At 38.2% G+C, this 17,719-nt stretch overlaps 2 protein-coding genes across 2 annotated transcripts; both read left to right on the plus strand.

Moving 5' to 3' along the window:
- The first annotated feature begins 965 nt into the window (after positions 1 to 965).
- Positions 966 to 3,750, plus strand: LOC131319343 (CDGSH iron-sulfur domain-containing protein NEET). The gene is made up of 2 exons (XM_058349551.1): positions 966 to 1,257; positions 3,441 to 3,750. Exons 1-2 carry the CDS (start codon positions 1,043 to 1,045, stop codon positions 3,541 to 3,543), a joined length of 318 nt encoding a protein of 105 aa, XP_058205534.1. The 5' UTR covers positions 966 to 1,042; the 3' UTR covers positions 3,544 to 3,750.
- Positions 3,751 to 15,364: 11,614 nt separating this feature from the next.
- On the plus strand, positions 15,365 to 17,193 carry LOC131319339 (xyloglucan galactosyltransferase XLT2-like). Its single transcript, XM_058349546.1, has one exon. The coding sequence runs from the start codon at positions 15,611 to 15,613 to the stop codon at positions 17,087 to 17,089; it is 1,479 nt and encodes a 492-aa protein (XP_058205529.1). The 5' UTR covers positions 15,365 to 15,610; the 3' UTR covers positions 17,090 to 17,193.
- The last annotated feature ends 526 nt before the right edge of the window (positions 17,194 to 17,719 follow it).

Genomic DNA, 17,719 nt, shown 5'->3' on the forward strand with positions numbered 1-17,719 from the left:
TTAATTTGATAATTGCACCGGAAACCAAACAGAATCGTAATCGAACCGAAAGATAATCATGTAAATACCCCTATCCATTCTTGTAAACTTTTTTTTTCTTCTTCGTTTTTTTATGTTTTGTTCATCTTTTCTGAATTTTTGTTAAATTTGCGTTATATTTTTCTGATTAATTATCCGTCTCGACAAGAAAATTTTAAAAAGTACAAAATTATAACCAAAACTCAAAAAAAAATCCATGTAAGACGAAAAAAATATTAAACAACTGCTTTTTGTTTAAAATGTCGTTTTATAAGGACTTTTTTTTGTCTACATCGGCCCATATTTTTTATATTTTTCTAAATTCTGTCGTTGAGACGAATGATTAATCGCAAAAGTTACGAAAGAAAAAGTTCAACAAAAGTTATGAAAAGAAAAAGAAAAACCAAAAAAAAAAAATTAGACAAAAAATTTACAAGAATGCACCTGATATTCACCCACATGTATTACTTTAGTGTTGGTTGTGTTTGTTTTTTTTTGATCCACTAGTGTCGGTTGTGTTGGATAATGGATATTTGTCTTTGAACCTATGGCATACTATTTTGTTATTGGATATTTTAGTTTCGTTGACTCTATTAAAAATGTTGAAAAATCGAACCGAATTAGTATATGTGGTTTTGCTTATGATTACGTCTTTTAGATAAATAAATAAATAAATAAAAATTGCCGGGTTTGGCCTTAAGAATTTGTTTCAATTTTAGTCTCGATTTTTGTTTTATCAATAACCGAGCTGAATCACATAGTTAGTTGAATAAACAATTATTTTTATATTAGGGCGCACACACAATACACTAGATAGAATATGTGTGGGCCCTACTAAAAGACGTGAATGTATGTGTAAAATGTGTGTAGTGTTTGTAGTCGAATAAAGAGCAGTAATTGGTTAAATAAATAAAACGGAGTATCTATTTATGACGTCATTACCCCTGATATAGTCAGAAGGGAGAGAAGCGTGTGGCCTCCACAATTTCAGATTTTGTTTTTTGGAAGGGAGGGAAGATTTTCGATGGCGTCGATGTTGAGTATGGCGGTGGGTGCTGGCTTCTCGTACGGCGGATTGGGGCTGAGGCCGAGCAGGGCCGGAACCCAGCCGAGGCCGAGGAGTGCGGCGGCGGTGGTGAGAGCGGAGGCTATAAATCCAGAGATCAGGAAATCAGAAGCGAAAGTAGTTGACTCTGTTGTCGTCACTGAACTCTCCAAGCCCCTCACCGCTTACTGCAGGTTCGGCTTCCAAATCCCAACTCCCTCTCCTATTTCTCCTTCCTGTCCATATACTACTTTTTACCTTTGCTTTACTCAGTACTAATTGGTAGTAGCACTGAAATCTGTTGAATTACATATCCTGGGATATTGGTTTGGTGGTTGTAGAGTTATATACGTTGATTTGTGGATTCCTTGTGTCTTTATTTTTGAGGATTTTATTAGTTCCCTTATCTGACCATGGACTTGCCTCGGTAGAGAACTCTCTGATAAGATCCTCATTCCCAAGTTCACTGGTTGAGGCCGTTAAGCAAATCCGTAACCAAATAGGGAAAGCATTTAAATAGGGGCATAACGGGAATAGAAACAGTCAATCGGTAGAAGGCAAGCAACTCTTGTAAGAGGTCTTCCAGGTCGAGCTGTCTGAGGGGTCCATACATCCAAAAGACTCAACACGAAACATAGAAGACTCCCCAACCTGCAGTACCAAAATAAGTCCCGCAGCCGAGGTTTTTTTTCTTTGGCAAAAGTCAGCTTTGTCTGTTGTAATTAATGAGGTTTGAACCTCCGTCAATTATTATAAAAAATGTTAGGAAAGATATTACAAGAAATGTTCCAATTCAAGCATAAACGTTGATTAATGGAAGGTCTTTTAACATTCTTACAAGAACTGATGGACCTCATATCAGCAACAACTTTCTGTATCACAACTTCCACTCCTTCCCCTTTCAACTGAAAAACCATGAAATTTCTTTCCCTCGGTAGATGGTACAGAGTGGCAGCTAGAGACGACCTATATAGGGTATGCATCATACCCTTTCCCTGTCTATTCTGATCAATCCATTCCAATTCCTGCAACAAATTGCCAGGGGTTCTTTACGATGGACTTTTATTTTCCAACAACTGTCCTGCTATTCTTTTCAAGGAATCTGATAATGCCATTTCCATTCAATCTCCTTAATTGATTAATAGTCTCAGGGCCACATGGATGATTACAGGCAGCAAAACGTTAGATTACTGACTTCTTGAAAGTTTATGATATTACGAACTCTACCCAACGATAGATATCATCCAAACCCACCTTGTATACGGAGAGAATTAGATTCACTTGAACAGGATGCGCAAACGCTGTTAGTATAGAGTGCACAGTCTGAATAATGAATACCAATTTGAACTAGCTCAGATTGAAATGGACCCAACAAGTTTAACCTGTTAGAAGATTGAAACAACGATGGCCTTGTTCGCTACGACTCACTTGGCTGAAACATGATCATGTGTGTGTGGAAGGTTAAAGCATCCACTCCATTGCTTCAAGTTCAGGATAATTATTACTCCCTCCATCCCGATTTGTTTGTCCCTTTTCACCATTTGGGACCTCTTACAAAATTGTCTATATGTTTTAATTTATAATGTTTTTTATATGCAATATGGATCTTGTTTGATAGATCTCAATTAGATCTAAAATATAATGTTTTCTAAATTATGTAAAACATTATAGATTGTGAAATATGAACAATTTTTTAAAAGGCACGTATGTCAAAATTGGACAAACAAATTGGGACGGAGGGAGTATGTTATTTTGTGGATATAACCTATAAATGGAGGTTACTTCAAACACACTGGTGCGAGTGCGAACTCCCATGTTTTATGAATTCTACCAGCACATGTTTTAGAGTACTGCTATGAGTACCGACGGTTTCCGTAGGGAAACCGTACCGACGGCCTTGCCGGGCCGTCTCCGGCCACCAGACGGCAGATCCAAGCCGTTCAAAAATTCTAAAAAAAAAAACCGAGGGGCCCCGCGCGATAATAAACGGCATACGATGTGTGTAGGGTGGTTGGATCAAGCACCCTACACACATTGGATGCTGTTGATTCCCGCGGAGGGCCTCTCGGTTTTTTTTTATAGAATTTTTGAAAGGCTCGGATCGGCTGTCCGACGGCCGGAGATGGCTCGGCCGTCGGTACGGTTTCCGTAGGGAAACCGTCGGTACCTATATCATTTTCGCATGTTTTAAGTTGTAAAAAATACCAACAATGTGTATCAAGCTAAGACAGAATACCTCTATAAGGGGCAAAAGTAGAGTCCCACGAAATTATGTGTCTTTTGCAAAATTTTAGTTTGTTCACTGGATTAAATATCATTGTGGTTGTAAAAACAAGTCCTTTGAGTTTGTTTCACTTATGTGGACTTATCGGTGAAGGTGTTGGAGGTCTGGGACTTTCCCTTTGTGTGATGGAAGCCATGTGAAGCACAACAAAGCTACCGGAGATAACGTTGGACCTTTACTCTTGAAGAAGGAGTAGCAATAATAGTAAACCTTTGTTTGTTTTGTACTCCTTGATCTTAATTTGAACTCATGATGGAACATACCTCCTGAATGATGTTTGACTAGATATGTTTCTAGTACTTGCATGAATTTGTATGAGCTCCTGGGTAGCTATTACTGAACCCCAAGTTCTTCCACCTATGTGTGAATGTGGAATGCAAATTTTGTGTTGTGTTTGAATGAATCTGTGCATAGCAAGACACTAGCTCTTTTGCTTACCTTTCGGGTTGGGGGTTGGGGGGATATTCCTGAGACAGGTCTTGGTTATTGGTATCTGTTGTCCATATAATTGCTGTTGAACTTCAAGGTCATAGAGTCACTAAAGCAAAATGTGTATCCGAGATATTGGTTGTGAAGGAAAGCTTGGCAAAATCCAAATCAATGGCTATTTTGATATGTGTGTTTCTTTGTTGAAATCCCACACAGGAAATTCATGCTGAGTGACTATAGTTTTAGGTTTTGTGGTATGGAGGATGTGGTGTGTGATATGCTTTACTACCCAAAATCCTGTTGAGGAGTGCATTATTATCTATTAGCTCCTCAAAGGTAGTTATCGATGTTGTGAGCTTGTGATCATTTAGCTTGTCATGAAGATAGAGCACTAGAACGGCCTGAAGTTGAACGTATGGGAGATGACTGAATTCCAGACTCCAGCATTTAGACGACGTCGTTTGTTCTGGAATTTTGTTTGTAGCAACCTAAGCAAGAACAATGTTTATTCGGGTCGTACCTAGTTTTTTTTTGTGGCTTAGTGTATGAACACGATGGATAGACCCTGGTGTTTTTGGTAGCTCTTGCTAGGAGAACGGAGAGCTGCTCACTTTTATGGATCATAATGTGGTGAAAGTCTGCATCAAGAGAAGAGTTGAGGGAGAAGAGTGAGGAGAACTGAAAATTTCGGATGCCAATACACTGAATTGGGTCGAGAAAGTGTTACGGATGCTTTTGATTACAGTGTTGAAGGGGGTGTTGAGACGGTTCAAGGAACAACCACAGGGAGGCTAATGCCTTACTCGGTCGTGGGTTTGGAAAAATTTTAAGTTTGGTTTTTGGTAGAGGTGTCAAATGGGCGGGTTTGGGTCTAAATGGGTAAGTTGCAAGTGGGTTGGGTCTTTAATGGGTCATTAATGGGTCATTGACCCATACTGTATACCGAAATGACTAAAATGCATATGTACACTATAAATTTAAAGGACTAAAATACCATGTACACTAAGATTATCATACTATCCCTCTACTACAAAAATGACCAAATTACCCCTTATACTTAATTACCATATTGGTCGCTCTTAATTACCAAATCGTATCGTATCTAAGTGGCTTATTTTTTGTCTTTATTCAAATATTTTTCGCATTTGTTAGTTTTTCGTCAAATTTTTAAGGATTATTGTTTTGTCAGAAAGAGAAGAATCTAAAAAGTAAAAAATTATGATCGAAATCCATATTTTTTTGAATAAAGACGAAAAAATTGGCTTATTTTTGTCTTCATTCAAAAAATTTAGGTTTCGATCATAATTTTTTACTTTTTAGATTCTTCTTGTCATATCGAAGCAATAATCCAAAAAAAAATTAACGAAAAACAAAGAAATGCAAAAAAAATTGAATAAGGACAAAAAAAATAAGCCACGAACAAGTCAGCTTTCCATTCCTAAGTTGAATTTTCCATTCGATCAGAATCAAAACAAATCCGTTGCGAGATGTATATATCTTTTTTTTGTATTTATTCAATTTTTTTTCGTATTTGATACTGTTGCATCAAACAATAGTGATTGGTCTCGTCAAGAAAAATCGAAAAAGAAAAAAATTATAATTGAAACTCATAATTTTTTTTCAAAAAGACAAGAATAAGTAAAATTTTTTTGTCTTATTGACTTATTTTTATCTTTATTCAAAAAATTATAAGTTTCGATCAAATTTTTTTACTTTTCCAATTCTTCTCGTCAAAACAAATCAATAAGTCACAAAAGTTTGATGCAAAACAAAAAAATGCAAAAAAATTTGAAAAATGACAAAAATAAGTCACTTAACTTTTTAATCCAAACCCTATGCAGGACTACCATAAGAGAAACTTATTCACGGCGGAGCGCAATTTCATTAGTCCATTCGGGCAATCGATGGATGAGATGTGTTTTCAATTTTGACTGGTCAAAATAATTATTACTGGTCACAATTGGTTTTTAATTCGTATCGTTCAAAACATTTTTGGACACGTGTAATTTATAGCACAGAAGAATTGAGAGAGAGAGAGAGAGAGAGAGAGAGAGAGAGTTACCGAGTCGGGAATTTCATTCCCAGTGAAATCTGGTAAAGAAAAGGGTTGGGTCATTTAAGTTGACCCAATTGATGCCCAATTAAGACCCAACTAACAATGAGTTAGTTGGGTTTGGACCCATTCTTACCCAACTAATAAATGGGTTGGGTTGGGTCTATTTTTTAGTTGATGGGTCTGGATTTGTTAATGGGTTTGGGTTCAATTTGTCACCCCTAGTTTTTGGGTAATGAGTGAGGAGAAAAAATAGGGTAATAATTTTGAATATGGTTAATGAGCGGAGAGAGATAGAGGGAGAAATGAGATTAATGATTAGATATGAGAATAATGAATAGAGAGAAAAATAAAAAATAATATTTAAAAATATATGCAATGAGTGGATTTGGATTTAAATTTTTTTTCTAAACCCACGACCGAACAAAGGCTAAGCATCCAAAGGTTCAAAGTGGTAAATGGTAATAGTATGGTCTAGTTCTAATAAGGGGAAATTATAGTTAACCCCCTTGAACTATCATTTGGTGGCACTTTGCCCCCTTAACTTTAAATTTTAACACTTAACCTCCTTGAGTTATTAATAATTGGAATCCCTTTAACTCTGTTACCAGATTTGATGAAGTTACCTAATCACCTTTTACCTAAAATCCGTATGTTTACATGTACATATAAACAATATACAAATACATATACATATACATGCATCTAATGGGAGCCAAATTTTTCCACGACAAAACCCCCATCCCCCAATCTTACCCCATCCTCGACAGCCTCCTCTACTTCCCCCGCAATCGCCGACCCATCCATCACTACCAAGTCAAACGGCGTCCTCGATCTCTCCCCAACATCTTCACCGTCGAACCCACCATTGTCGACCACCTACTCCGTTTCAACTTCTCCAACATATAGATGCACATCAAAAAGTGATTAGAAGGCACCGCTTCGCGAAATCGGGCCGACGTTCGTCTAAAAACCCCCACGCCATCATCCACTCCACCCACCCACCCCTCTCTTTCAAACTCTCAGTTTCTCTCTTTAGATTTTGTGCACAATGAGTGTTAAGCTCGAGTCCTTGGCTCTTAAAAGCCCTAACCCTAGCTCGAGTCTTCTCTTCTCCAACAGAGCAACGGCGTTGCAATCTATTCTTTGACCTCACATCAAAAATTCCGGTACTAATTCTGGGCATCCAAACAACCGCCGTCGTCCCCTCGTCACCGAAGTCTGGCAGTCAATCGATGGTCGTTGAAGCGTTCGAGGCCTGTGAGAAGTCTATAGTGAAGCTAATCGAAGCCTAATTTGTTGACGTTGAAATCGTCGATGAAAATTATGTTCATAGAAATCTGATGGCTCTGAACACCATCCTTTCCCAGCCCCAGACCTGTACATACATCTTCTCCTCTTCCAAATCGTTGCCCCTCTGTCTCCTAAAAAATTCGAGGTAGTGGCGGTGCTATTGCAGAGTTCGTCGGAGAAAATGGTTCAGAGAGGGATTTGAATTGAGAAGATGGGTAGGAGAGAGAGAAGAATTTGTGTTTGGCTGTGTTGTTTCATTCAAGGAGGGCAGTATTGTACTTTGCTTTCAAATTTGACGGCAAGTGGGAATTTTCCATCCTAAGCCCTAACGGAGGGCAGACAGAAGGTCTATATTGAAGTCAAATAATGGTTCAAAGAGGTTAAGTGTTGAAGTTTAAAGTTAAAGGGGGCAAAGTGCCACCGGATGATATTTCAAGGGGGTTAACTATAATTTCCCCTTCTAATAACCCCTTTTTTCACAATCAGTCACATAGGATATGCCCAACTCTCGAGGAGTTGGAAGCCGCGGTCAAGGAGTTGTGTTGGCCCAAAACGAGGTTCTCTTTCCGCACCTCCCTGACACACCCCTCCCCTCCGGACCCCACCACCTTTCCCCCTGCCCCTCCCCCGTTTTATGTCCTTTTTTTTTTTTTTTACTTGTACTATTTTTTTAAAAAGACTTTAATTACTGGTTTTTTTTTTATATACTTTTACTAGTTTTTTCTTTGTTTTACTTTTAAAAGACTTTAATTACTGTTTTAGGTTTTTTTAAAACTTTTACTAGTTTTTTTTTTGTTGAAGATAAGAAAATAAAAAGGAAATCTGAATAAGAGGTTAGAAATAAAATAAATAAAAGATATAAATAAATACAAAATTAATAAATTCAACAACATAAAAGAATTATAAAATTTAAAAAAAATAAATTTACTCACGTATACAATACTAGTGCTTGTCCGTACCTACGGCATTACGTACCCCGATAGTGCAGTAGGTACGGGCATTTTTGTAATATATTTTTATTTTTTTATGCCAACGCTAGAAGCCGAGCAGTGGGTAAAACGAACCGATGGCATTTTGTAATATATTTGTAAGAGTGTGGGTGTTTTTTTAAGAGAGTTGTAGAGCACACATCAGTCATTGGATCAAATGAATCTCAGCCTTCTTTCAACTTATGTTTGTGTGGTCCCCACATCATTGTGTTTTATTAGGTAGATTAAATAATTAAAAAAACATATAAAGAGTAAAATATATAAATAAAAAGACCTAAATAAATAGATAAATGAATAATTAATTAAATAACGTAAATGGATTAAGAAATTAAATAAAAAGAAAAATTATGTAAAAATAAATAAGTGTTCCAATTTTCAATTCGTTTGAATCGGTGCAAAGATCTTATTTTTTTTATCATTTCATCATAAATGGTCATAATGAATTTTTGGCTCTAAGACCTTTCAATGAGCATCTTAAGAGAGACCTGAAACTTAATAAGGCCCCGTTCCAGAACATCTTTTTAAAAAATAAGTACTTATTTCACATTTTCAAACTCAAAAATAATGTAAATGAAAAATAATTTTTTAATTTTTTTCGCACGTATTAAATATCTCAATAAGATCTATCAAACAAGATCCATATTGATACGAAAATAATTTGCGTAAACACATTATTTTTGAACTTGAAATTGCCTTCTTAAAAAATAAGGACTTATTTTCCTTTCCGGAACGGGGCCTAAAGAGCCTTAGGGTGCTCGTTGAAATACCTTAGAGTCAAAAATTCATTATGACCATTGAAGATAAAATGATAAAAAAAAAAAAAAGATCTTTGCACTGATTCAACCAAATTGAAAATCAGAACACGTAAATAATATTAAATAAATAAAAATGAAAAAAAGGAGTATAAAGATTATTTAGTAGTTAGTACTTCAATAACAGAGAAATATGAGAAAATGGGTTGGGGTATTTCCGGAAAGGGGGGAGTGGGGCCGGGAGGGGTGTGTGTCGGGGGGGGGGGGGGGGGGGGGGGTGTTGCGAGAAGAGAATTTACTCGTTCGAGTCTTGCCCCTAGTTATTAGTAGTAGGCTGCTAGTAGTCGTCTTCAACACTTTCCCCCCAAGTCATTCGCAAACAATGTTGGTGGACCTGGAATGTTTCTAGTTGGCTGAGGCCGAGCACATCTCACTACTGTACTCGGGGAACAAGACAACCAAGCTTGTAAAAATCCGAATTCCCGGAAAAGAATTCAAAAGGAAAATTTGAAACATGTTATGGAACCTGGACACAAGCTTAATCTAGAATGGTGTTACGTACTATTGTATGTTCAAGTGGCAACAAGAATGAGCTGTAAACTCTGACATTTTGAATTTAAAACTTGGCAACATCTTGGTGTAAGGAAAATTACAATGCATTCGGCAAATCCAGATAAGAAATTTCATTACAACCGATAAGATGAAATACAAATTACAGAATTCGAGAACCGATACAAAATATGAGCAAACTATAATAGCAATACAAAAATCCAACCGAAACCTGTGTTACACGTAGTATCCTTAGAACAGATTCGCCACCTACCAGAGGGTGTTGAGGTTTATCGGCGTTTGCCTTCCAATAGTTATCCAGCTAGGACCACTACTCACGGAACACCACCGTGAGTAGCCTTGGCGAACTGAACTTGAGTCTGCCTCCCGCTCACACAAGAACGACTCTCAAGAAAAGTAATACGGAACTTGGAATTGGTGTGTTGATCCAGAAAACGTTAATACATACTTGTACACATCAAGATGACTCTTGAGTTGTAAGGAGGAATCAATACGAGAAACCCCCAAAATGAATGCTGCCATAATTCAGTAGTCGCAAGGTAATTAAGTTAATTAACGCAATGTCCAGCTTTGTTGAATCGTAGGAGGCCTTTCAGTTGCCTCGGGAGACCCTTCGAATTTCCTCCAAATTCATTTACCATAAGCTGGAAACTTTTCAACACTTGGGACAGGGCCGCAAGAAAGAAATCTCTTATGAATTCCCTAGCCTCGGCGTACATGCCATGTCTTTGAATGGATCGGAAAGGGGAATAGCCGAGATACGGATAAGTTGGTCCAGATACCCCTCACCGTCGAACCCAAAAAATTTAGAGTATTCACTGGGAACTTTACCCCAGTTATTTAACCAAAAATATATATAAAAATAACCACAGTTATTTGGCCATTATGTAGCTACTTGTGACAAGGATCCAGGGATCCCATAGGGAGGACTGTCCTAAAGGGGTTATAGTGCAACGCACAGTCGTTGATCTCATTAATCAACAATTTAGATTAAAAATTAATTATGACCGGTAATAAATTATTCTTACGGGTCATAATTAAAAATCATATCTCAACCATTCATTGTCAAGATCGATGACCCGTATGCGCTCTACAAGGTGCCTTGCAAGGTCTTGCACTTCAGGATTTTCCAATCTCTTGTGACAATGAGCCATGTGCATACACATGGTGGTTGTCAAACCTAATCGAGGAAGTGAAATATTGGGACCAAATTTATTTTTAACGTAATAATTACATGCTTTGTGGTCCGTCCGTGATGTGCGCCTAAACTGCATTGAAACGGAAGGTGGACAAAGACTGACCGTGTTCACAAATAGCCATGGGAATTGAAAGATGATTGTAGAATTGTAAGCATACAATTTTTATTTATATCCAATGGAATAGAAAAAGTCCTCCCACCACTTAAAACTCGACCCGAAGGCCTTTCTTTACAGTGATTCTATAACTGAATTTTAATAATAGTTGGTCAACATTACTGAATTTCTACGCTGCCTCATAGACGTATGGATTGTTGGTCACAAGTCTCACATCGCTTGGTGGATGCAAAGTTTAGTGTCTCCTAAGAAAATGTAATAAACCACGATCCTATCTCGTACCAATATCTTTTAAAGTCGTGAAGCCCTTAAAATCCGTTGAAACTTTTCGGTTAAGCGTATCCGTCATGTAGCAAAAGAATGGGTGACCTACTGCGGAAATCCGGTGGGTCGTTAACTTAAATTTACCTACTCCTGCAGCGTTCTAATATAGTATATCTATCCAGCTTTAATTATGTGGTCTTGCGAAATTGTCAAAAGAATCTACCTGCATCGCACAAAGGACGATAGTGGTTAGGTTTAGTTTAATCCCCCCTTTGTTTGATTGCCTACTGGCTACTACTCAGTATTAGTAGTATCTCTTTATTGATTGGGTCACTTTATCTTTTATTCCCACTCAAATTAATAAATCCAACCAACATCTTTAGGTTCTACTTAAATGATACTTCTCCATCACGTATCCCAAGCACGAAGCATCCCACCTATAGTTGTCACTTAATTGGCTAGCTGCATTTCTAGCTAGCTTCTAGCGGCACTTTTTTCCCCCCTTTATTCCAAATTATGAACCATCTCTATCCTTTCTTTTTTTGCCTTTTACTGTATTCAGGGGTGTTTTCGGTAAGTAGAGAATAACTTAAGAATCACTTGTTGTTATTGAAAAATGTCAAGTCATTTTTACTACTAATTAATAAGTTCTTGAAAAATTTTAAATTTGTTGAGGAAAAGAGTTGTTGAAAAATGTGAAATTATTTTCACTAACCAATAAGTTATAGATGACATGCAAAACTTGTTGCTTAATATGAACAACAAGCTAAAATACCATAACTTGCTGTCCAAAATTGTTAGTGAAAACATAGCATCAGTTTGTTGTATAAATAATTACCCATGTGTTGCAAGAACCAGAAAAATACACCACCATTTTATGTAAAAGAGCAATGCGACATCCCCCCTCTCAGCCTGAGTGAGCGCTAGTTCGCCGCCAGTGAGATTTGTCACGTATCAAATTACAGCTGAAGCTGACAAAGAAACAAAGGGAACCTAACGAGTAATTCAGTAGTTTTGGGCATTGCCACGCAGGCTCCATTTGTTTCGAATATAAAATGTTTTTTATGTAAAATATTTTTTTAAAATATAAATTTCAAATTTTTATTAGTTGACTCTTGAAAATATTTTTAGAAATCAACAAAATAGTGTAGAGAGAGGGGGGCTTAAACGGTGAAAAGATTTGAGAATATTGGAATTGAACGTGGGTCAGAACTGACGATCGAGGAAACTGAGCCGTGGGAATTGTAGTAGAAGACAATGACTTCATTTTGGAAAATAACTTACGGAAGATTTAAGGATAAGTTATTTTCATCCAATTGATGAAAAATATTTTACTTTTAAAATATTTTTTAAATTTTTTACACAATCAAACATCAAAAAATAAGTAAAACATTTTACGCCCAAACAACGTTGTGTTTCTACGAACCTTCCTTACAATACATTCATATAAACTCTATACACTTTGTCCTGGCCTGCTGCTTTGTCGGCACTCACCTAGATATAGGCATATGGTATGGGAACCGCACTTTGGGGGTCTTTGGCCCTTGGGTAGTCATCCGGGGATCCCCACGAAAATAATGGAAGTCCTTATCAGTTCGTACCCTAGCTACCTTTCTCCATCACTTCGAGCAGGAGACAACTGGAGTAGCTTATTTTTACTTCCAAGAGTTGGAGTCATCCCATTGCAACAACAGCAATTTCATTTTTAGACGTTCGTTGTAGTGTTGGGATTCATAGAAAAGTAGAAATTGACATGTTGGATTCAGAGCTGCTTTGTCGGCACTCACCTATATATACACTTTAGCTTTTTATAAAGGTGTCGTTATTTTAGTTAAGTTGCTGAAGTCCCATTTTTTTTCCTTTTCCGACTAAATTTCGATGATCCGAACTTCTTGATGTGTTTAGAATGTGATTCCGCGAGAAGTCAGCAAAAAAAATGATCGGAAAGGGTTTCATCCGAGCTGTTTTTATTTGAACCGTTCGATAAAAAACAAACAAAAACTACTCGGATAAAACCCTTCTTGGTCTTCTTTTTTTCTTTTCTGATTTCTCGGAGGTACCTTTAAAATCACGTTCTAAACACATTGAGCGGCTCGGATCATCGCAAATTGGTCGAGAAAGGGGCGTCCTCACTTTAATACGGTAAAGACGCCTTATAAGAAGTTGCGCGTGTGTGTATTTTATCTAATTGGTTGAGCAATATGATATTTTTTTACCTCCAACCCACTTTCAGTCAACACTCACGTTTTGCTAATATAAGAACTAAAGTGAAAGATAAAATTACAAGTAAAGGTGTGCAGTGTGATTTTAGATAGTAGAGGGTACAATAATGTTATTTTGATAGAATATAGGGGTTTGTGTGTGTTCTGCCAACTAAAATAAAATAATTACTTATTTTTGAATTAAATGTGATGTATTGTGAAAGAATGATCTTTCTCGTAAAACAAAAAATAAGTACTTAAAAAATAAAAACCTTAGTGGAACGTGTCCTAAACATTTAGGGTGTATTCCACTAACAAGAAGTACTTATTTTTTGAATTAAGGATAATATTATATTTCCACATAGCTAAAAGACAAAAAAGCGAAGACCAAACTAAGGTTTACGGTTTCGATAAAAAAAAACTAGGGTCTAAGAAACAAAACACGGTGTACTGATCTACAAAACATAAAAGACACAATTACTATGCTATCGTCAGAAGAAGGCAAACAAGAGGTCTAGGATTGCCGACAATAAGCGAAGGCCAACCGGAGCCTAAAGAACGGAACATAGTGTCTTCATTATTGTAACGGCAACAACACAATTGTACTTTTCTTATTTCACCAATGCATTTCTATCGTGTTTCTAAAAAAAATAAAAAAATACAAAAGGAAGAGTGTGTTTATAAAAAAGAGGAGTGCGATTTTCACTCCCCAAATATGTTTAGAAAAAGTGAAATCCTTTACATCAACAACTACCCTTTTGTTAATGTAGTAATATTTTTAAGATAATGGATCCAACTTAAGGCTACCTAGGAGGCTCATTAATAATATCTATTTTGTTGAGAGTCATCTTGGGAGCTAAATAGAACACTTTTTTTTTTTTTTGATCAGTAAATAGAACACATTGAAGATGAAAATTGAACCACAAATAATTTGTTAAAATTTACCGACTACGTACATCCGTCCTAATTAGTTTGCCTAATTCCACTATTTCGCTATTTGAGAAACAAAATTATCTGTATGGTTCTTTGTATAATCTTTTTTTATAATTTTATTTGATAGTAAATCTTACTCAATTAGTTTATCAATTAAAAGATTTTTAGTAGATGCGGATATGCCAAAATTGAGTTACGAAATAGTAAGACAGAAGATCCATTTAAGAAGTCAAAGATTTTTACTGTGGCTTGTTTTGGCCTAATAAGTTAAAGTGACTCTTTTTTTTTTCATTCAAATTTTTTTCGAATTCCAATCATAATTTTTTTACTTTTTCAATCTTTCTCGTTGAGACAAATTAATAAATTTCAAAATTTCAGCACAAAATTAACAAATACGGTAAAAATTTAAATAAAGGCAAAAAATAAGTTACTCTAACTGAATGAGTCAAAACAAGCCATTAATCTTTTCTTAATTTGAATTTGAACGCCACCACAAACGTTATTATCAATGCTTTGAATCGGGAGTATTAAACTCCTGTAAAGTAATTAACCCACAGAGCAAAACAAAGAGCATTCCATTAACCTAGTACTTATGACTAAAATTTACACCTGGTCACCTCGGCATTGGTGCGGTGCACATGTGTTCCTCCTCGTCCGCCTATTATCACGACCACTAATGCCACGTGCCACTTCCAAAATTACTACTCCTCTCTCGAACTCTAGCCTTGTCGGTTTCCTTCCCACCTCCAGCCATCCCACCCTACACGCGTCCATCTTTACAACTAGATAGCTTAATCAACGGCCAAAACAACTTCACAAATGGGATCAGACTCCTTTCCATACGACATCTCTCCATAGCCCTTCTCTAAATTTTCATTCACGTTTTGGACCCAAAATTATGATCCGAACCGTTAACCCCATAGAACAGGCAAACAACCACAAGTTTACAACTTATTCGTATGGTCGAACATTGGTATACGTATATGTGAATAAGTTACACTTCATTTTGTAAAAGTTAAACAATGGAACATAATTAATGTGTTCACTCATTTATCCCTATCAGATCATATTGATATATTTTTTTATTAGACTACTAATATCTTATAGACTCAATAGGTATTTTTGGTTCTAAGAAATGAACGTTTAAGATCATAGTTTTGGGTTCGACATGTTGACAAAAACTAAGACTTATGAGTGGTATAAAGAGTTTGGGGTATGGAGAGGAGATCAACCCTTTACAAATAGCCTCAGAACATCTACACCGCTTTACATACTCTCTCTATTCTCTCTCTCGTTTTCAATATTCTCTGAGCAACTCCAGCACCGCCGCCACGAAACGTCAACACCTAAACCCCAAACCCACCAATTCCCCATCCCAATTTCGCCGGACGATACCCAAATTTCCTAATTTTTTTATAACCCAAGTGTTCGGATCAGCATACTCGCACTCCTAATTTTCCAATCCGATGCTGCCCTGTTCCGATAGAACATCGTCGGAAGCACTCAAACCCCTGAAAAAACCCAAAACCCCAGACTTAGACCGCAAAAACTCGTTCAACTCAATTCAAGCCTACCTCTCCCTACAGTGCCTACACCACCCCCGTACATGGCTCATCCTCGCCGTTTTCTTCCTCCAAATTGTCCTCCTCCTCATGGCCCGCTCCATCCCGGCTTCCGTCCCCCGCGCCCGCCGTCACTTCCCCGCTCCCTCCACCCCCCCCGCCGCAGCCGCCAACCCGCTATGCACCGCCACGGTCTACGTATACGACCTCCCACCCATTCTAAACACCGACTTGCTCAGAAACTGCAGCGAATTAAACCCCTGGGTGTCAACGTGCGAGGCCTATTCAAACAACGGGTTCGGCCGGAAAGCCGCGGGGCTAAGCGGCATCGTGCCGGATAATTTAACCCACGCGTGGTACTGGACGGACCAGTTCGCTTTGGAGATAATTTACCACAACCGGATGGTGAATTACAGGTGCAGAACTCTTGAGCCGGAGTCGGCTACGGCGTTCTACATCCCGTTCTACGCCGGACTCGCGGTGGGGAAGTACCTGTGGTTGAACTACACCGCCGAGGACCGCGACCGCCACTGCCGGACGATGGTGGAGTGGGTCCGGGACCAGCCGCACTGGAACAGATCCAACGGCTGGGACCATTTTATCACGATGGGAAGAATCTCATGGGATTTCCGCCGGTCTCAGGATACGGACTGGGGGTCCAGCTGCATATACTTGCCCGGGATGAGAAACGTTACACGGCTCCTGATCGAGAAGAATCCCTGGGACTACTTCGACGTCGGTGTGCCCTACCCCACCGGATTCCACCCCTCCACGGCCTCCGACGTCGCGACGTGGCAGGACTTTGTCCGGACGCGCAGGCGCACGACGCTGTACTGCTTCGCCGGCGCGACGCGTGGGTTCATCAAGAACGACTTCAGAGGCTTGCTTCTGAGTCAATGCTACAACGATTCTGAATCCGGTTCGTGTCGGGTGGTGGACTGCGGCGGATCGAAGTGCGCGAACGGGTCGTCGGCGATCCTGGAGGCGTTCCTGGGCTCGGACTTCTGCTTGCAGCCGAGGGGGGACAGTTTTACGCGGCGGTCGATATTCGACTGCATGGTGGCCGGTTCGATCCCGGTTTTCTTCTGGAAGCGGACGGCTTACTACCAGTACGAGTGGTTCCTGCCGGGTGAGCCGGGGAGTTACTCGGTTTTTATGGACCGGAACGCGGTTGCGAACGGGACGTCATCGATCAGGGGTGAGCTTGAGAAAATCAGCAGGGAGGAGGTGAGGAGGATGAGAGAGAAAGTGATCGAGTACATACCGAACGTTGTGTACGCGAAGCCTGGTGAGGGTTTGGTGGGGATTAGGGATGCGTTTGATGTTGCCGTTGATGGGGTGCTTAGGAGGATCAAGAAACAAGAGGGAGGATATAAGTGGTAAAGCAAGTTGTTGTATACATAATTTATTTTTAGTTTGGAATTACTTGTACAAAGATCTGTTACGTTAAATTTGTTATTTTTTAAGTATTACTCCCTCCGTCCCAATTTGTTTGTTCCATCGTCGAAATTCGTGTCTTTCAAAAATATACTTATATCTTACATTTTATAACATTTTTTATGATTTTGAAAATTTTGTATAATAAAACTAATTGAGATCTATTTAACAAGATTCATATTGCATATTAAAAACATTACGAATTGAAAATTATAGACAATTTTTTGAGAGGTCAAAACACTTTTTGTCAAAAAGAGGACAAACAAACCAGGACGGAGGCAGTATTTATCTATCGTTTTATGAGACAGGTCATTCTCGTACGGTACATAATATTCCATATGTTAAGAGGCAATATATACGATGGAATATGTTATATGCTGGGTAAACAGAACTGCATGTTATGCTTGAGAATGTTGCCCTTTAGTTTTATATATATCAAGAGAATTCTAACATCAATTTAGTGAAACGTAACGGCCTGTTTTAGATACTTTCCCCGTCTCGATTTGTTTGTCATCTTTTTGACTTTTTAAGAGTGTTTGACCTTTAAAAAAATTATCTATAATTTTCAATTCGTAA

The sequence above is a fragment of the Rhododendron vialii genome, chromosome 3a, assembly GCF_030253575.1.
Source record: "Rhododendron vialii isolate Sample 1 chromosome 3a, ASM3025357v1".
Lineage (NCBI taxonomy): Eukaryota > Viridiplantae > Streptophyta > Magnoliopsida > Ericales > Ericaceae > Rhododendron > Rhododendron vialii.

What these genes read in the sequence shown, in the direction of transcription:
- LOC131319343 (XM_058349551.1), top strand. Translation starts at nt 1,043, where the DNA reads ATGGCGTCGATGTTGAGTATGGCGGTGGGTGCTGGCTTCTCGTACGGC. An exon ending in CCCCTCACCGCTTACTGCAG is followed by an intron (nt 1,258 to 3,440) that starts GTTCGGCTTCCA and finishes TTATCGGTGAAG; the next exon opens with GTGTTGGAGGTCTGGGACTT.
- LOC131319339 (XM_058349546.1), top strand. Translation starts at nt 15,611, where the DNA reads ATGCTGCCCTGTTCCGATAGAACATCGTCGGAAGCACTCAAACCCCTG.